The sequence below is a fragment of the Eptatretus burgeri genome, chromosome 2, assembly GCF_056783735.1.
Source record: "Eptatretus burgeri isolate ZD-2024b chromosome 2, Ebu_testis_v1, whole genome shotgun sequence".
Taxonomy (NCBI): Eukaryota; Metazoa; Chordata; class Myxini; order Myxiniformes; family Myxinidae; genus Eptatretus; species Eptatretus burgeri.
The window spans coordinates 64,062,554-64,084,139 of record NC_140962.1 but is presented as its reverse complement, the minus strand read 5'-3'; the positions used below and the strand labels follow the sequence as shown (position 1 = coordinate 64,084,139).

Sequence of the window (21,586 nt, the reverse complement as noted above, 5' to 3'; positions counted from 1 at the left end):
TGCATGAGTGAAAATTGTGTTTGGGTTAATTAAAACACCACTTTTGAAGTTAATTCATGGCTTCATTTAATTATATCCTTTTTCAGGCACATCCTCGGTCACCACTCCCGATGTGGTCTTGAAACGTATCTTAGGCAACCTCGCTGGGATATGAAGCCGCCATGTTTTTTGGCCTGCTCAACCATACCTTGACTTGGAACAGGCCAGAACGAATTCTTAACGATAAAGTTTTTTTTCACTTTCCTCACTCATATTATCGAATGCCTGTTCATCATAGCTACGAATCGTTGTAAACATCGCTTTTGTAAGTACTATCATTTTCAAATTAGGAGCTTGGAGCAATTTCATGCGAGTTTGATATGATTTTCTACGATCTACTCTCACGGACTAACTAAAGTATATTGTTACAGCTGTGGAGATTCGCATTACACCATGAAGAGCCCGTAGGTGAGATATCTCTAAGTACATGTGTAGTTAGCCCAAACCCGTTGTATAGAGGGAATTTATGTGATTCATCCGGGCTGCGACGGTTTGAGTTAGCCATTTTTTCTGTTCTATCTTTATTTTGAACCAACCACGTCTCAACCGCCATCACACAACAACCACACCACCGCCACCATCTACGCTCCCACATCATCGCATCACTGCCATTCCCAAACGGCACCATAACCATCAAACCACCACCGAAAACCCTCCACCACCTTCACCTCTCTCCTTCTACGGCCATTCCCGCACCACCTGTGAATACTGAACGTCAGGCTGTCTCGGGCCCGTTCAGCGTTTGGTGCCGAGCACAACGAGCCACGAGTGCGAATAGCGGCCTTTCCGAGGGAAAATTCAGATCAAAAATGCAACACGCCCACTTTTTCTCCGTCCAATTAGCGAATGCGGGGCGGCTTGGCCCCGCCTCCAGGCACGTGTGTGTGAAGTCGATATATGCAAATTCTAGGATCAGGGGAGGTTCACGCCCCCGTTTCCTCTGACCAATGGGCGAGCGTGGCTCCGCCCCCGAGGTCATTCTGATCCGTATATTTGCATACTGGCTTCTCCTGCCCGCCTATAAAAAGGCGAGTGCAAGGCGAAAAGAGGGGGAGAGTCGAGTCGGTCGGGTGAGGAGAGTGCGGAACTGAGAAGAGTTGCAGGAGAGTTGAGTTCTGGAGTTGCCTGAAGAGGGTCGTCGAGAAGTGGCTGTTGGGGACACATTGCGTTGCGTTGGTGAAGTTGAGGCGAGTGCGCGCAGTGGAACTGCAGGCAAGGGAGCTCGGGTCCGAGGCGAGAAGGACGGCGGTCGGCGAAGAGGTTACGGTGTGGGGGATCGCTCGTCTCGTCGCGGGACCCAAGCCAGCCAGCCACTCCCCTCCCCCAGGGCATCAACAATCTCCCTTTCCCCTAGGCTGAGATAGTGCAAAGGGGGCCCCGTTCCCACCCCCCCACACGTGGTGCCAACGAAACCCGCCAAGGAGCACGGAGTCGGGGCACAGCCGCGCGGCCACATTTGCGGCTCGCCCACTAACGCGTCACAAGGACGCGGGTAGGACCCCCCCCCCCCGGTCTCGCGGACCTGGCCGCTCCTCTAGGTCCCGCGCACATTTGGCTGACAGGCCTGTCTGCCTCCTTGTCTATGAGGGTGGCTTCTTTCCTTTGCTTTTGTGTAAATGTGCGTTGGCGCCGTCTGCGAAGTAAAACTGTATGTGTTGCCATGTGTGCACCTAGTCGGTATTAACTCTGCGTCGTTGTTGCTTTTATTGTTTTGGTTGCTTTATGTGCATTTTGACTGTATGGCTGTATATACGTGCTTTCCGTGTGCCGGGAAATAAATGTGCATTGTGTGAACTGTTTTCCCCTTTCGCTTCGTCTTTTCTCTAATTGAATCTCCATCCTGCTTCACATAAAGAGTTCGTAGTGGGTGCAAACACCTGGTAAATAATCTGAACCGTCGAGGTCGACAATAACACTGCTCGGTTATCCCGATAGTACGGAACGGGCCGCCCAAGCAGCTCGTGTCCGGAGTCGACCTACGGCGAGGTACGATCGCCTGGTTTACCATCCGCATGGGTACTTAGGTAGGTCGAGATTGGCAAACAACCCTATCCTACGCGGGTGGCCGATTGGCACGATCGTGGTGAGGTCGAAAGGCCCACCCGTAACTAGCTCCTGGCGTTGGTCCGAGAGGGTCACGACAGAATTGTCCGTCCGGTGGGCGATATGCCGCGATTCGAGTTACGTGGCCGTTCGCACGCCGGCGGGCGCAAATTCGCAAAAATATCATCGAAATATTATTTTGGTTTTGAGGATCAGATATCATCCGGACTAAATAAGTGTCGAAATCTGTTGTGAAATCTGATAATTTAAAGAAATAACGAGTCTTATAACTTATATTAACCGATATAGCGAATATTTTAAGCAATAAAGGCTATGTTCCCTTCTTCTCCATACATAAACATGAAATATGTGATGTTTCCAAAGCATTGAAGTTATCTTTTTCTCCTGGTTGGAGAAATATATTGAGTGAAAAAAAGATTTAGGAACGTGCCAAAATTAACCAGCTCGAAGATTTCATGCAGTCACTGCTTCACCTCACGCCCTGTCCCCAGAGGGACTGTCATTCCATAGTGTCTGCCAGATCTGTGTTTATCTTTTCAGAGGTTTCACGAGGTGCTCTACAGGGAATCAAAGCAAATCTGGTGAAAAATGGGCATTAAAAAAAAGTGATAACGTTTGCGCACACCCCAAATTGATGCACCACGTGACACTTGCACAGTCAAGCAGTCAAGATGGTGGATTTTCTGCAATGTTTATTTCACGGGCGAGTGAACTTTGTGATGTCTCCAGGAATGTTCTGCATTAAGCAGCAACTCTTGTGGATAAAGTCATTATTTTAACAAATTCATTTTATTTCATTAACTGCTGCGTGCATGGTGAAGACCGGCTTTAAAGTTAGAGATCCTACAAGGAATGTAGCGACAGCCTGGCCAACCGCTCATTATCACCCATTCAATTGGAGTGTTGGCACGAGTGCTTACGCCACTTGCCGAGTGCCCATTGTCGATAGCGGTATCGCGCTGTCATTCTGAGCGGATCGTTCACTCACGGTGGACACTTTCGCTGTGCCACGTCATTCAGAGTGAGTGGTTTGTGCTCAGTCATCCTCAGCGAGTGGTGCATGCTCCATCACCCTGAGTGAGTGGTTCGTGCTCCGTCACCCTGAGCGAGTGGCTCGTCCTCCGTAACCCTGAGCGAGTGGTTCGTGCTCCATCAGCCTGAGCGAGTGGTTTGCGCTCCATCAGCCTGAACGAGTGGTTCGTGCTCCATCACCCTGAATGATTGGTTCGTGCTCCATCACCCTGAGCGATTGGTTCGTGCTCCATCACCCTGAGTGATTGGTTCGTGCTCCATCACCCTGAGCGATTGGTTTGTGCTCCATCACCCTGAGCGATTGGTTTGTGCTCCATCACCCTGAGCGATTGGTTCGTGCTGAATCATCATGAGCGTGTGGTTTGTGCTCCTTTACCCTGAGCGAGTGGCTCGTGCTCCGCCAACCTGAGTGAGTGGTTCTTGCTCCATCACATTTGTCATGTTGAAGAGGAAGACAATGCTCAAAGACAAGTTTCCAGCTGGTTTCATTGTTTGTGTGCAGCAGAAGGGGTGGATAGATGAGGGATTGGTTGAGGACTGGGTGCACACGGTTTGGAGAATAAGGCTGGATGGTCTCTCCCGTCTCTCCCGATGACACCAAAGCTCTGCTCCGTCAGACCAACACCAATCTCGTCATCATCCCAGGTGGGATGATATCGCTCCTGCAGCCCCTCGATGTGTCATCAACAAGCTGTTCAAGGATGGGCTACATCCTTTCTGAAATGCTGCATCTCCAACAACATGGACAGCACAGCAGAGGACATCATTTGGGAGGAGGAGGAGGCTGCAAATGACGGTGACAGCAATGCGGACAGTGACGGGGACTTGCTCTACCCTGATTCGGACAAGGAGTTACGTGCTGTCTTTGATGAAGAAAGCATTGATGAGGATTTCTTTGGGTTTAGGTGAAAAGTTTCATCAAACCCAAACGGCCCTTCTAAGGCCACAAATCCAAAATAAATATGTATGATACCGGTATGAATCCTTTTTCTTCCTTTTTCTCATAACAAAATTTAAATCCTCTTGATAAAATTAAAAAAATAAGAAAGAAAAAGAAAAACTTCTTGGTATCCTCTCCTCTCTCTTACATTTCTTGAAAATGACAATAAGACTGTTAGACGAAATTAAGTGGACATGGGAGTAAGCATGTGGATACCTCCGTCACTTTGTTCCGTACAAAGTTAATGTACAAACGTATTTAGATCTAGATCAGAAAATAAAATGATCAATATATACATTTATTTTGAGTGTGAAAAACAGGGGTGTGGTGAACACACATCCGCGTTTTATACACCGGAAAAATACGGAAATAATAAAATTGAACTTGTGTCTGGAAATTACTTTCAAGATGCTTGTGGTCCTCAAAAGGGTTAAACAGACGTCCCATCTGCAGGCATTGGTTGGCAGACGTTAAAGACCCCAAGAGTAGGTGACCTTCACGATGAGTATATTTAAACAAAATGAATGTACATAAATTGTCGAAGGAAAATGTGATCTTGTTTTTTTATTTTTCATACAAGTTTTAAGCTCATGGAAGAGTGAGGTAACAGAGGGTAAACCACACAATGACATCAGGCCAAAAGTGAATGCAACAAGAAAGGGAATGACCAAATAGGAGAGAGAGATAGAGATAGAGATAGAGATAGAGATATTAGTCACCTGAAACATAAGATAGGTTGGCATTTTATCGATCCCCAAGGCAGTTTACCTGTCCTGGCAGTTTGAATTGATGGCAAACTATAAACTCAAATTGAATGCTCCAGGAATGGTAGATGGTGAGGTAAGGAATACCCCAAGGAGACATGTCTGTGATGTCAGAAAGGACAATGGAAAACCCTGCCCGTCTCAGCAAGTCCTGTATAATGCTGTAGTTACCTCAAACCTCAGGCAGTCAAAATAAGCCACTGGGAAAAGAGCATTGGACCATTGTAGAATAATTGTGAACAAGCATAACCCGCACTCTGCGCGACATGTTGGGGTGGGTGTGTTTGAGAAAGGAACTGATGCAGAGTATCAGTAGTAATTTTACTTTAATGCAGTAAGTGAATACGATTTCACTGTTTCAGAACCATTTTATTTACTTTTTTTGTACCATGCACCTCATATGGTCTTTGAGATAATGTAAGCCGAATACCACGTTACTCGAGCGGAGAACAAAGTCGAAGATAGCGCGACACGAAACCACAAACTCGGAAATAATATATAAGATAAAGCACTGTGAGACACGGCCACGCAGAGAGATTTAATAAAAGCACTCATTAAAACTGGATATAAACTGTTGATGAATTGTATTGAGATATAACGAATTCACCAGTTCTCGCTTCATTTATGTACAACCAGGATCCTCCTTCTTGCCTTCCTCTCACTGCAGGAAAACAGGCAGTGGCTGGGAGTTCGAAAAAATAACTTAATGTTGACTTATAATCACTTCATCACCACGAAATATTCATTTAAACACTAACGATGTACAGGGCCGATAGAAAATCTACGTACCCCCTTTCAAATTTTTCACCTTTTGTTGCTTTATATCATGGAATTAAATTGATTTAAATTAGACTTTTTCCAGCTTTATTTACACATCATAACCCACAACTTCCAAATGAAAAACAAATTCTACAAATTTCATAAAATTCATTAAAAATACCAAACTAGAATATCTTGGTTGGAAAAGTGTCCACCCCCCTTGTAATAACAACTGCAAATTAGCTCAGGTGTAACCAATCATCTTTAAAATCACGCACTAAGTTAATTTGCCTCCACCTATGTTAATTTGTAGTGATTCTGATTATTTCAGAGAAAAATCAGCTGTTCCTGTAGGTTTCCTCTGCTGGTTAGTGCATTTCACATCATAGACTCAACCATTGACACCAAGAAGCTTTCAAAAGATGTCCGGACTAAAGTTGTGCAAAGACACAGATCAGGGACTGGGTATAAAATATTTCAAAGGCCTTGAATATCCCTTGGAGCACTGTCAAGACAATCATTAAGAAGTGGAAGGCGTATGGTACCACCAAGACCCTGCCTCGATCAGGCCGTCACTCCAAACTGGATGACCAAGCAAGGAGGAGACTGATCAGAGAGGCCACCTAGAGACCAATGGAAACTTTGAAATAGCTCCAGGCCTTTCTGGCAAAGACTGATCACTGTGTACATGTGGCAACGATATCCCAAGCATTCCACAGGTTTGGCCTGCATGGGCATGGTAGGGTGGCAAGAAGGAAGCCATTACTCAAAAAATCCCACCTTGAGTCCCACTTGAAGGTTGCAAATATCACTCCAGAGATTCTGAAACCATGTGGCATAAAGTTTTGTGGTCTGACAAAACCAAAATGGAACTTTTTGGCCTAAACACAAACCGTTACGTTTGGTGCAAAACCTACACAGCACATCACCCAAAGAACACCGTCCTGGCTATGAAACATGTTAGTGGCAGCATCATGTTATGGGAATGTTTCTCATCAGCTGGGACTGGGGTACTTGTCAGGATAGAAGGGAAAATTGATGGAGCAAAATACAGAAAAATCCTGGAGGAAAACCTAGTGCCTTCTGCAAGAAAGCTAAAATTGGGACAGAAGTTTCCATTTCAGCATGAACAATGACCCGAAGCACACAGCCAAGCTACACTGGAGTGGCTAAGGAACAAAAATATAAATGTCCTTGAGTGGCCCAGTCAAAGCCCCGACGTACTGTAAATCCAATTGAAAATCTGTGGCATGACTTGAAGATTGCTGTCCATCAACGCTCCCCATGCAACTTGACTGAGCTTGAACAGTTGTGTTTGGAAGAATGGGCAAATATTGCCCAATCAAGGTGTGCAAAGTTGGTAGAGACCAATCCCAACAGACTCGCAGCTGTAATTACTGTCAAAGGTGCTTCCACCAACTCAGGAAGGTGGACACTTATCCAACCAAGCCATTCCAGTTTTATATTTTTAATAAATTTTCTGAAATTTGTAGAATTTGTTTTTCACTTGGAAGTTGTGGGTTACGATGTGTAACTAAAGGTGGAAAAAGTCTGATTTAACGCAATTTAATTCCAGGCGATAAGACAACAAAAGGTGGAAATTTTGAAAGGGGGTGTAGACTTTCTCGAGACACTGTATTTCCCCCTGTAAGCACGACCTTGCGCTCTTTCTCCCCAACATCCCTCCACTTTGCGAGACTAATAAAAGTCAGATAATTACAAATAATCATCTTTATCATCGATGCTTTCTTTACTCTTGTCAGAAAGTGGTGCTGCAAAATTTGTCTCTCTGAGTTATGCTGGGTGGTTTGACATCACCTTCCTCGCAGGCAGTTGGGAAAGGAATTTGCAATTTGCTTAGGGTGCTGATGATAACTCTCCACCAACGACCAGTGCTGGCATACAGGTCTATCTGATGGAGGGCACACACCTTCCTGCGAAACTCCGGCCCGGATGACAGTTGATAGGTGGGTCCAGATTCAAAACCAGACTAGACAGCTCAGAGGCAAGGGTGGACACATCCAGGCTATCCTACCAGCCCATTTAAAAGCAATAATGTCAGCTAATTACAAGTAAAATTAGTCCTCCGACATTTTTGGAAAGAAAGCAAGAAAACATAAAGACGGACAAGTTAGTAAATAAATGAAAGGTGAATATTCCACAGCTATTAAATAATGAACAGTAAAATTTGATTTATTAGACAGCAATAAGTCATACAATTGACAACTCGGAGCAAGTCAAGGCAGAAAAACAGGTATCACCCACGCAATATTCTAAAGCTAATGGAGCAACTTGGACAAATATGTTACATACAGCTTAAAAGGCAGCAAACAAAGCAAAAAAAAATATTTAAACAACACAGCAATTATGTTTACGTGGAAGCCATCAGAGGTGTGTGTGTGTGTGTGTGTGTGTGTGTGTGTGTGTGTGTGTGTGTGTGTGTGTGTGTGTGTGTGTGTGTGTGTGTGTGTGTGTGTGTGTGTGTGTGTGTGTGTGTGTGTGTGTGTGTGTGTGTGTGTGTGTGTGGAGTCTAACATTCCATTCCACCCATTGGTTGAACAGTTTGCCTGACTCCAACCACAATGTCAAGTTGGGAAGAAAAAAATTAGACAGTTGCATTATGGGAGTTTACTGCTATGCAAAGTCAGAGATATCTTTGGACCTGTCATTTTTACAATCGCCATGCCCTCCCTATATATTTTCCTTTCATTGTAACATGACCAAAGTGACAGTTATAAGGATTTTGAGCAGATACGCTCCACAGACCTTCTAAAGATCGGCCTCAGCGATCGAGACAGCGGTCTGTTAACCTAAACAGCGGTCCACCCAAATAACTATGTGGCATTCTCTCAAGCAGGGCTTTATTACAGGGGCGAAACCATGAAATGACATTAAAAAAAAACATTTTGTTGTTACAAGCTGGCATTCACCATAGTTTGTTAGGACACGGGGTCCTGCATTTGACCAGGGTGGAAGCCGGCTGAGATTCTTCCAAAAAGGGCATCGATCAACCCTTTTCCCTGAAATGCGTGATTTCAAACAATAATGAAACAAAAGATGCGTTCTTCAAAATATCTCATATTTTCACAATTTTATGAGTTACACTGGAAAATGATACCATAATTTGAAGCTTATGACATTGGCTTTACAATCGAAAATATTTTGGACTCCTGCTAAATTAGAGTTAGCCAGGGGTCAAAGGTCATATGACCCCCAAATTATATATATTTTTTGGTATATTTATACTAAACACCCACAAAAAGATATTTACTCAACAGAAATGCTCCAAAACTTAAATTGTATCCCAACTACACATCACTGACAGTATTAAAAAAAAAAGGTAATTTTATTCTAAACAGGTTTGAAGTTACCACAGGGTCAAAACCTTTCCGTTTTTTTTCAAAAAAAACAGGAAAATCGTGAAAATGTGCTGTTCATGTCTCCACTCAATTGTTGAATGCTTAATTCTCAATATCTATGACATTTTCCTGAACAGTCACCTAAAAGTAGTGGAGGAGACCCTGAAAGATACAATGGGGCTATAAAAATGGTCAGGTCAGGTCAGGTATGGGAGCATGCGCCGGAGCAGTACGCCGCTGAGTACATTTTCCCCTGGTATTCCACGGGCCTCCATCTGGCCATCCCCCAGGCAGATGCCTGGCCCATCCCCATCTCCTTGAGATGCTGATCAACCTGCTGTAACCACGGGGCACGTGGTCGGCCCATTGGCCTGCTTCACTCACGAGGCTCCCTCACTGAGAGAATCTGGTGAGCAGGATCAGCGTCAGGAAAATGAGCCACATGTCCATACAGTCAGTCGCAGCTGATGCTCACAGACTATGCAGGTTACAAATCTCATTTGAGTCTCTCTCAGCAACCGCTCGTTGGACACAAAGTCCGACCAGCGATCGCTAAGGATTCTCCAAAGAGGCATGGTACCAAAGGAATTAAGTCAACGTCTCAGATCCCTGGTCAGAGTCCAAGTCTCACATTCGAAGAGCAAGAAGCACCAAGGACCTGAAGACTCGGACTTTCGTCCTCCCGCACAGGTACCGGCAGTGCCACACCCCATGATCTAGTGAATCCATGACTCCCCATGCACGACCCAGACATATATTGACCTCTGGCTCACAGCCAGCAGAGACATGAATATCACTGCCAAGGTAAGTGAATCATGACCCATCATGTCTCTCACTCCTAATTAGAGGGAACAACCAACCTGCTCTCATCTCATAAATTATCCCTGGGTGGCTAGGATCTTTATAATTAACCCCTTGCTCTTCGAGCTAAATAAATCCCAGCCACCTTATAATTGATTAGAAATCCTGGCCACCAACAAGTTGAAGAAATCCGAGTTGGCTAAATTCCTCGTGAGCTGCCGAGGGATAATTTCTTCGGTGAGAGCTGATAAGGGACTAACTTGTGATTTATGATCCTTTGTGACCTACTCACCAGTTTACGATTTAGCCAACTTGCAATTCTTCAACTTGTGTTGCTTCCACAAATATAATTTTATTCATATTGTGGTGCTTCCATGGATATATTCCATGGATATAAATGTGCAAGGTTAGGGGGTCTGGGTGGAGGTAGGCAGGGGTGGCGAGGATGTGGAGGGGAGGGGGGGTGGTGTTATTTTCCCCGTTTACCAAGCCTGAAGCAAATAAGTGATTCTTATAATGCTCTTCGCAAACAGAGATGGAACGTGAGCCCCACCAAGATCCGCATCATATCTGCAGTGCTGTTCATTCTCATCGGCCTCCTCATCTTCTTGGTACTACCTACTGTGGTGTTCATGAAGACTGAAGAATGGACGACACTGGAGTCTATTTACTTCGTCATCATCACTCTTACTACAATTGGTTTTGGCGACTATGTGGCTGGTATTTCTCGACTTGTTCTTGCAAAATTAAAGCCAAATGACCGGTCACGTGATCTGGTATGCAAATGCTGTTACTGTGCATCGAACACAACAATATATCACACAATGTTTCCCTAGTTAGTGACGTTATCATTTTTACTATCACCAGATTGTACGGAGTCATAGAGTAGCTTATTTTGCTCTGTGATTAAACATGTCTTTGCAAAATTAACGCATTTGTGACCATTTTTCAACTTGTGCATTTGATAGGGCACAACAGTGAGGTTTCATATCCTCAGTGGTACAAGCCACTCGTATGGTTTTGGATTCTCCTGGGAATGGCGTACTTTGCTGCAATCCTCACTATGATTGGACACTGGCTGATAGTTATTTCAGAAAGGACTCGTCAAGAGGTATGTGGCCAAGTACATTATCTTTGAAAGAAATGTGTAAAATAAAGAATCCACTAAATTAATAGCATTGCACTTGAGTGCTAATTTATTAATTATTTCAGGTTTTCATGTTTCACCTTCGCCACTGGTGGACGAGGGTTACGTTTTCACCCCTGTCTGTTTGTCTGTGAGCAGGATATCTCAAAAAGTTGTTGATGGATCCGGACGAAATTTGGTGGGCAGGTTGTGCGTGTGATGAGAACAAATTGATTCGATTTTTGTCAAGATCCGGATCTGTATCCAATAATTATTTTTCAAGTGATTCTTTGCCATTGAGAAATAGCGCCAAAAACTTTGTATCGCACAACATCTCAAAACGTTTTGGACAGATTGTGACAAAACTAGATGGATGAGTCTGTTCGGTGACAAGAACACGCTGATTAGATATTTGTTAAGGTACGGATCCAGATCCGGGCCATCAGTGGGAAACAACATGTAAACTGTTCAGCCTGGGGGAGGTTTGCGCTCTACCGAGTGCCATTCTTGTTTTTTATGCGTTCATTCATACCACGATGAGCAAGGGTTTGAATATGAATGAACAGGAATACAGTGGAGAGAGGAGGGGAGGAAACACAGTAATTTGAAAAGAAGAAGTTGGATTAGGTCGGGTTAATGGGAGTAAAAAAGATGATGGGTATGGGTGGGAGATACCATGTCATGGGAGTGTACTGCATGCTTGAAGCCTTGGAGGAAGGAATGGAATTCAACAGTCTCAGGAAGGCAGTCCCACAAACAGGAAAAATAGGAACAAAAGGGTGGTTGGCAATTAGCCTGGATTTTGGGAGTGTAACCAGGCAGAGTTTATTGGAAGAACATGTCCGTCTGGGAGGAGCTGCGAAGGGTTTTGAGAGCAGATGGAGGAAGACTGGAGGAGAGGTGATGAAAAATAACAGAGGCCCTCATATCGACCTGTTTCTGATGTGAGAGGAACAGACCTTCTGCTTCAGTTCATTGCGAGAGATCCAAATCATGTTAGTTGGGCAGTTGAAAGATATGCAAAGTTTGGGGACTTCCTCAAAGGTTGAATGGTTTCAATCACTGTAACATTTACTTCCTATATGTCTATCCTCTGTCCATTTATCCATCTGTCTGATAGGAATTCACTTACAGATTTATTGGTTGCATTGGTACTGGAATGTAGTGATGTTTCTGATGCGGTGCCCCTCTTCCACAGTTGCCAGAGCTCATAATCATCATACTAAAAAATATTGTTTTAATTGTATTGCCCATAGTGATATCAGATATTTTTTTAAAAATCGATTGTTGGAACCCTTGCTAATAATTATAATGTAGTTCAGTCCAAGAACACATGCTATGCTTCATACTGGGGTATGTTAACTCGATTTCCAGAGAATAAAATTTAATTGCAGTCTGAGTCAAATGATGGACAGCTGCGATAAAGATGTGCAGAGATTCAGGGAAGAGTTCATAATGCGACTCGAAATATCAAAAATATATATTCCTATCACTGGTTGATCTCCCAAAATGCTGCTTACTGGGAGCAGCATCAAAAGAACCATTGTTTTAAAAAAAAACCCTTTTAGGTGAAAAATTACTGGGTTTTCCGCCTTTTTCTTTCCTATTTACATGTTACCATGCATCAATAGTGGGCTCGCTGGGACTTTACCAACAATCTCATAGCAAAAATGCTCGATCTCCTGAGGTGCCTTCAGCTTCCAAAAGCCGAGAATCCAAATTCTAATACCCACTAAATCCACAAACTTGGGGTGATATTTCACCCGAAGCTATCCATTATACCTAATTGATATTAACATGCATTTACCGCTGACAGGATGGCCTACAGGTACACATACTCACCTTTAAGCTGTCGAGCCTGGGTTTGAATCTTGGCCCAGCTATAAACGGTCATGCTGGTGTTTCACAGGTTGGTTGATTCGTCAGTGTGTGTGCCATTCCTCAGATGGACGTTAAGCTGGTGTCCCGTCTGCCGGTCTTAGTTGGTGGACGTTAAAGATTCCATGGTGTCTTCAGAGCTGGATTTCAGTTTAACAGCCCCTGGACATTCGAGTAGTTGAGCCCCCCTTGAAATGTAGTGGGAAGAGAATTTTTTTTTTTTAAAAAGCATTACCATGAAGAGTTCTATAAACATTTCACTGCAACATTAAAAAAAAAACTGGAGATAAATTAAAAGTTCAAATATTTGAAACTAGAAGGGCACTCGGTGGAGAGCATACCTCCACCAAGCCGATTAGTTTACGTTTTGTATCCCACTGATGTGCTGGATATGGATTTGGACCTGAATCAAAATCATATTGGCTTGTTCTTGTCACTTAACCAACTCATGCACCAAGTTTCGTCCGAATACGTCCATACCATTTTCAGATATCATGCTATATATCGTTTTAGCTCGATCATCTCAATGGTGAAAAATCACTAAAAATTCTCGGATCCGGATTCAGATCTTCACTAAAACTGAATCAATTCTTCCTTCTTACATCCCCAACCTGCCCACCAAGTTTTGTCCGAATGTGTTCACAACTTTTTGAGATATTGTGTTCTATATCGTTTTAGCCCCATCACCCAATGGTGAAAAATCACTTGAAAAATTCGTCCTCGTCCTCGTTGCATACCCAAGCCCTCCTCCAAATTTTGTCCCAATCTGTCCGCAGATTTTTGAGTTATTTTGTTCACAAACAAACAGAGAGGGGGTGAAAACATAACCTCCGTCCACCTTCCGTGGCTGGAGGTAATTATCAGTTAGAGCTTAATAAAGTGATGTCGAATTGATATAAAGTGATTTTAACGGAACTTTAACGCAAATTTATGAAAAACTGGATGGGGAAAGTCGAATTACCAGCCTTACATAGCAGATGTGACCCCATATACCACTTACCTAGCTAGCTTTGCCACTTTTGACTCAACAAGGGAATAAATAATACTAGCTTTATCAATAAATAAATGTATCGTATGTTTTTCATGGGCCCCCTCGAGTTTGGGCCCTGGACAAAATCTGGCCCAAGATGTCTTTCATGCAGAGTAGGCTATCACCGGCACCCTGAACAAATTCCAAATTCCTGCCTTAACTACTTAATCAAATGTCAGACCTGTCCAGCTGGTTCATGAAAGACTTGGGTCAAAAAATTTCTCCCGCTAACCCCACAAGATTATGGGAATGACTGCGGCAGAAGAATAAGAAAAAGAGGAGAAGAAAAAAAAAAGATATTAGCATGCATTTGATGACTAAAGATTGATGCAGCAGAAAAATATGATCAGTTTATTTAAACTTTTTTGATGCCCAAAAGTTGACACATGAAACGTTTCTATCAGTATTGTTGAAGTTTGTGTTCAATAAGCAGTAGTGATTTAGAACCTGCATCTTAACACACAGTACTGTTCACGTAATCTAATGGATAGGAAAGTTACTATGACATCTGAGCTACATCTAATTCACATTACTTACTTGTCATCTCTGTCTTGCATATGTATCACCTAGCCGAGCTACTGGTTGGCTATTCTGATCTATTTGAGGAGAGAGGAGAAGGGTGGATAGCAGACTCTACATCAGAAGCATAGCTGCTCCCCCAGACATGTTGGAAGCAGCCAGGTGCTGTGAATCCATGAACAAAATGGTTGCCTAATAGTGATTTTTTTTTTCTTTTGTATTTGATAAAAACAGTTTTCATTTGCTTTTGAGTTATCTAGCCTGGGTTTGAATCTTGACCTAGCTGTAAACTAGGTATATTTGGCCTTGTCCACCTCATCCTTGAAGCATTTCTCATGCTTTGCCTGAAAATGTCATTGAATATTTGATGTGCGGCAAACAACGCTCTCACAACGCTTTATGTTGAACAAATCCGTATTCCTCTCTCTAAGAGGGTCGAAGTGAGTGAACATCAAACTTTGCTTTCTTAGAAACCACCATTTTATCCAAAGAACCCTTGATCAGCATCACTTATCACGAGATTTCCTGCCAATCAACATTGGCTGGCCCCGCGAAATGTAATGTACTAAATAAATTAATTGAATCGTTTTTCTTTCTCCATCAAAGAGCTTTCATTGGGGAGTATAATTTGGATTCTAAATTACGCTCCCCAAAGAAAGCTCTTATTTTTTATTTTTTTTTGAGAGAGATTGATGGAGCAGTCAAGCATATCGTTTTTTTTATTTATTTTAAACTTAATTTATCTTCCATTGATTAGACTTTTATTGCCCTTGCCAGTCAAAACATCTACAATTGATGAAGCAAACCAATTGCTTAATCCTGCTTTTCATGTCCTGTGCACAGGGTAACAACAGAAATTGAAGAGGAACATGGACTTATAAGCTTTTCATGTTATGTTGTGTTGTTGCTAAATGGAAAGCACTTGTATCATAATGTGGCTATAAGCATGCTGTTTGCTTTGTCTTTTGTTTATCTCTTGTGCTTTTTGTTTTGAGTCATTATGGATGCCTTTTTTTTTGCCCCACCCTGTGTGTACCATAAGATGGGTGGAATTGCAGGACATGCAGCAGAATGGACATCAAATGTGACTGGGGGACTACAGGGCAAGCTGCAGAAGGCAGCAGGATCCATCAAGTCCACGCTGCCGTCTATGCCAGATCAAAAAGGAGCATTGAGCAAAGCTGAAGAGCATATTAAGGGTGATGGCGAAGACATGGAAGTAGCCACCGCGGCTTCTTTGCTGTTAAATGAGCAAGAGCCACATGAGGCAGCTCCCATCTCTCCGCCTGATGCAGGTGTTAGTATGCTGCAAAGAGCACTGGGAAGACCAATTGTTCCAACAAAAACCGACGATACAAACTTGCCTCTGGGGCCACCCTTAGCCCGGCCTGAGATGGATGGAGAGGATGGGACCACACTGGGTAAGATTGAGAATGAGAGCATGGATTCCTTTGTGGTCTCCATCGGATCTAGCACAAACACTAAGGAAGTGTGACACTTTTCTGAATTTCCCTTTGGGCATCCATGTGAAACGCTGAAATGGAAGGTGATATGTGGTGGTCGAAACGCCAATTAACTTATTTCCAAATATGTCTGCAATGTGCAACCATCTTCTTTAAGTGGAGTTGTGAAAAATACAAAACGAGAAAATTTAAGTATTGGAAAAATTCACGAATGGGAAAATGTTGCATTAGATAAAACAAGAAAGTATGAAAGCTTGCAAATTTGCAGAAGATTAAAACGACAGGAACAGACAATTTTTTTTTTAAAATGAGACTCAGAATATATGAGAAATATCCAAAGTCATTGCATACCGTAACTATACAGTATACAGTTTCCATTTTTGCATCTTCTCAATAAATAACTCTTAAACAACCTCAATGCCGAGACCGCACTTAGAGTGTTTTACATTGAAAATAACCTCATTCCACATTCAAACCCCATTCTGTCTCTGCTGGCCCTCCCCACCCACACGTCCTCCACTCCTTCCTCATCCTCGATAAATTTCTCTTCCCCCTTGCATGCAATCTTATTTTTCCCCTTGGAAGTCTATCTATGTCTGTTTTGTTCACTAATATCAAAGGATTTCCCTCAAATCTTGCTGACCTCTCTCATCAAATGGCTGCAAGTGCATCACACTTAGTTTTGCTGATGAAACATTCCTTCCTTTCCGTTGACATTCCCGATCAACTTATCTTTATTAATTTCACCCCACACTCTTTTGACGAGCATGGCTCAAGTACAGCCTTCCCTTTTAGAGCAACCTTTTGTTTATGTGTGTGTTCTTTATTATACCATGAACACTCACTTCTGAGCTGTCTAGCCTGGTTTCAAACATCAGCCCCAGAGCCGTAAACTGTTATTCTGGTGTTTTACAAGCAGAGCGAGGCATCAATGTGTGTGCCATCCCTTGGATGGACGTTAAACTTGGCGTTGCTTCTGCTGGTATTAGTTTGTGAACGTTAAAAATCCCATGGTGTCCTTCACAAGAGTAGGCGCGCTATCGCTGGCACGGTTGCTAAATTCCCGCTCTAACCTTCAAGGCGCATTGATTGTATCAGCGGCACAGCTGCACTCACCAAATAATGCTATCCTCAGCCATGTGCTGTCCACGAAAGAACGACAATTCCATTATCCCACCAAAAGCATTGATGTCATTCATATACAACTCCTTCAACACCATTTTAAACAAGTTTGTTGCTTCTCACCCTCGCTCTCTGCTTTTATTCCGTAGTGATTTCAAATGGCATCTTACATTGACCTCCAGCCATGGCATTGCTTACAAGTGTATTTTGCAACACAGCTATTCTTGTTCAACTCCTCAATTTCCTGACCAGGTTGCCTCCAACAGACAATCCTATTTTAGACCTGGTCATGTCCACTTCCCCCCTGTCATGTCACTTGCTTTTCTTATGCTCCTTCAAGGCCATCATATCACATACTGGTTAATATTTATACCTGACCGGATACTTTCACAAAACTTCCCAAGTGCAACGAGCACTGCTAGAAACTGCCGCACACACTATGAAGTATTAAGTCGTTCATCTTCACCAAATTCCTTATCACCAATCGCTAGTTTGGTTTTCGGTCAGTTCACTCAAACCTGAACATGCTGCCATCCTTCGACCTCAAACAGGAGGGCAGAGCAATCTCATCGGATATAATTAAAGTTGTCTATTTCTTTGATTGCATTTTTCATTGAGAGAAATTGGCACAGGTGTGGTGTTAATATGCAGGATGTTTCAAAAGTCTAAAATCGTAGGGATATTTATTTTACTATTTTATTATAATTGCTCAAGTCTTGAGCCACTGACATGCATACACATCAATCCTTGTGGAGGTTTCTTTGACCATTTCTTAACATTGGTGCATGGATTTTTGCAAATTCGTTTCTGATGTCATTCTTGAGATTTCCACAATAAGTGGTCTTGTGATATAAAACACCAATTTCAGGTATCCCTAAAGAAAGGAAGTCAAGTGGCGTTAAATCTAGACTATGTAGGGTCCATTCTATCGGTCCACGATGTCCCATCCACCTCAAAGCTATAATCTCAACAAAAAAATAATTGAAATCAAAAATGTTTCCTATGATTCCAGACTTTTCAAACACCCTGTGCATTGACTGACTGATGTAACATAACACTGTGTTACAGAGCGTTGGTTCCACCCAAGCAGCTTCTTGGCCTGAAGTCATGCTGGGCATTTTGCCATCCCTCTCCCCGCGTTAGTTTGGGCAGGAACTTGTAATTTATTGAGGGTGCCGCCGAGAGCTTGCCCATTCTTCATGAAGGTCACCGTGGGATCTTCAACATCCACTAACTCATGCCTGCAGTTGGCACACCCAGTTTAACATACATCGGAGGGACGGCACAAAAACTGATTAATCACCCTGCCTATGAAACACCGGGATGACAGTTTGTAGTTAGGTTGGGAATGAAACCCACGGTAGACGGTTTAGAGGTGAATGTGCATACCTAAAGGCCGTCGTGTCAGCCCTACCTTGTACAGTACCTGGGGTCTTATTGGCGTCGATGTTGAGGCAGACCTGCTCAGCACAGGTAAACAGCCTGTATTTTTTTTCTTCTCTTGCTTGTCTCTGTGCTTTGAAGACAGCAGTACCATGTCATCACCATAGTCCAAATCTTCCAATGAGGACATTGATGTTCACTTGATACCCTATCATTTATCTGTTTCTGTCTTTCTTTTGGTTTAATTGACAGCAAACAGCAATAGCGTAGGTGAAAGTACAGTAGATACCCCTTCTAAATCGCAGACTCCATTGAAAACCCTAGGACAGCGCTGTATTGAAAACACAGTATAAAGAAAACTTTATTAATAAAGGTTATTATCTTCAGTTGGATGCAATTTTTTCCCTCAGGGTTCTCTGCAGGCTCTCACATGAACACTGTGAAAAGGCTTTGGTAAAGTCGATGAAGTTCGCAAAAGATGGGACATTCAATTCTAGGCATTCTTCAATTAAGTTGTCAATCATGGATATTTGATCTACGCACCTGCCTGTTGCTGCCATAATTTGGTGCACTCCTATATGCCGGCTCAATGTGGCTTGGGAATTTTAGAAATGTGTGAGCACTGAGCATGTCAGTTATTACAATTCCACAAGTCACCATTTTTTGATAATGCTTTTTTGTCATTTTGACCCATCTTTCAGAATCGTGTCCCAAATGCTGATGTAAAGGGTGGTTAGCACTGAAGTTGCTGTTCTGATGTCTGCTTTCAGCATATCTGTGTGCATAGAATCTAATCCTGCAGATTTGCTGTTGTTCATTGTTTCTATCACCTCATCCTGTCTCTTTAGGGCTATCCCTTTGCCTATCTCCTCGGTGAAATGGACAGGTTTTCAGGATGAGGCCTGTTCAAGACTTATTGAAAGTGTTACTCCCATATAACAGCTTGCTCACACTTGGTTGTTATGTGGTTGCCATTCTTGTTTATCTCAAGCAGATCCCGACTTGATTTAAACCGACCAAACACCTTGTAATATTATACAACACATTAAACCTAACCTCACCCTCACCTTACTTTAACCCTAACCCCATATCCCTTTCCATATCTTAAGTTTTGCATTTCTTGCATTATCTTGTCCTGCAGTTTATCTTTCACGTCCGCTGCTACACTTTTGAGCCACCATTCAACATCAATGCCCGGAGCATTCAATTATAACATTGTAACTAGCTTTAAAGCAACCTTTCACTTGCCTTCTTCATCCATTGTGTTATTGTTATTGGTATAAACTGTTCAGCAAGTATAATCCCAGAAATGTTCCCAAATATATGTAATATAAATATGCAACTCACACACGATCATGGGCCAAATATGGTAGATCATAAAATGTTATCTATCATAATATGTCAGTGTGTGTGTGTGTGTGTGTGTGTGTGTGTGTGTGTGTGTGTGTGTGTGTGTGTGTGTGTGTGTGTGTGTGTGTGTGTGTTTCAGTGTGTGTTGGTATCTCCTCTATTACTCCAAAACCATGAAACCTAGTAGCCCAAAACTTTGCATGCATACGGAGGTGACTCCAAGAAAGTGCATGAGTGACAATTGGGTGTTTGGGTTAATTAATACACCCTTTTGAAGATATAATTAATGGCCTTATTTAAATATATCCTTTATCACGGCGCATCTCGGATACCTCACTCTCCCTCGCTGCGGTCTTAATTCACCATTTTGTTCGGCCTGCTCAACAATGCCTTGACGTGGAACAGGCCGCAACAGTTTCTTAACGATAAAGTGCTCAAAATGTTGTTTTTTTCCACTTTCCTCACTAATATTATTGAATGCCTGTTCATCATAGCTACGAACTGCTGCATACGTTGCTTTTGTAAGTGCTAGAGTTTTCAAATTAGGAGCTTGGAGCAATTTCATGCATTATATGATGCGTTTTACATGATCTGCTCTGACGGACTAATTAAGGTACAAAATGGAAACATAATTTGAGTTTGGAGGATCGGATCATGTGGACTAAATAACTTGAAATCTGGAGTGAAATCTGAAAATGTTAAGAAATCGGCGGTTTAGTTTTTTGTGGCTATGTGCCATTATAAATCAGCTTGCTATTGCTTGCCAAGCCAGACTGTCTCATTTCATTATCAACCACATTTCATTCGAGTGCTTGTACTTGCTGGAGTGCTTGTATTCCTGCCCAAACTACTTGCTTGAGTGCTAAAGCCACTTGCCGAGCACCATACAATCTATAGCGGTACAGTTCGTGCCCCGATTGGGATGTACAGTCAGCAGTTCCTCCAAGGTAGAGGTACACCGACAGCACACACTGATGTGGTACATATGGGTAGATTTGGATCTGTAAAGGGACTCTCCACGGGTGTGTGGGCATGCCTGCATGCTTGGTTACGAGTGCCGCGGTGGCAAAGTTTCATCCCATATCTTATGATGATGAAGAGTGGGGGAGGTTTTAAATTTTTACCTCAGTAGCGTACGTGCGATCACATTTTCCTTTGTCCTCGTGACTGTTTCCAAAGCATTTGGATATTTTATATGAATCGAGTATTTTTTGGAAAGGTTATATGGTTTCTCTTTGTGAGTTTCAAAGCTAAGTACATTTGATAACACCTGATTTCTGAACGATTTACCATATTAACATGTTTTCTAAATTACAGAGCAAAATTTTTTTTTCCACCCGTCACGTGATGATTAGCAGCTGTTATAAAGATTAACGTTGATGCACATTTCCCTGAAATGTCTACAATGCAACGTTGTTTTTTTAAATTTGTTTATTGAAATTCCCCTCAGACAAGTACATAGTGTAGTCGGTAATCACACTGACTCCAATCAGCCAATGATCGAAATAACATTTTCTCTCTGCGAATTCCCCTCCCCCCATCTCCCTCTCTCTCTCTCTCTCTCTGTCCCATTCTTGCTCCACACCCTCATGATACAGTGCAGCACCGTCCTTCCACACCCCTGTTTCTCCCTCTCCTCCTCCTCCCTCTCTCTCTGGATGGATCCGGACAGTTTTTTTATCTGTCCCATATCTTATGAATCTCAACAAAATAATAATTGAAATCAAAAATTTGTAAATCAGATCGGGTGTAAAACTTCGAAATTATAAAGAAAATCTTGATAAAAGATTGGTTATCTCCACACATATCCGGATGGTAGTTATCTCCATATGTGTCTGGACAGGGGTTATGTCCGGATGAACCCTCCCCTCACACTGCCTTACCTTGCCCTTCCCTTATGCTGTCTTCCCTTCCCCTTCCCTAAAACTTCCTTCCCCTCCCCTCACACTGCCTTCCC

At 42.8% G+C, this 21,586-nt stretch overlaps 1 protein-coding gene across 2 annotated transcripts in view; it reads left to right on the top strand.

Annotated features, from left to right (window-relative positions):
- Positions 1–21,586, top strand: part of LOC147032179 (potassium channel subfamily K member 2-like) — a 70,730-nt gene that overhangs the window by 11,986 nt on the left and 37,158 nt on the right. The window contains exons 4-6 of one of the 2 annotated variants that reach the window (XR_015055067.1): positions 10,292–10,478; positions 10,727–10,869; positions 15,354–15,732. Coding sequence is in view for 1 of the 2 variants with exons in the window: in XM_085869546.1 (XP_085725672.1) it covers positions 10,292–10,478; positions 10,727–10,869; positions 15,354–15,806 (783 nt within the window). In the remaining variant the exon portion in view is untranslated. Of the gene's footprint in view, positions 1–10,291; positions 10,479–10,726; positions 10,870–15,353; positions 21,582–21,586 lie in introns of those variants that run through there. The other variant, XM_085869546.1, reaches the window with a different exon arrangement.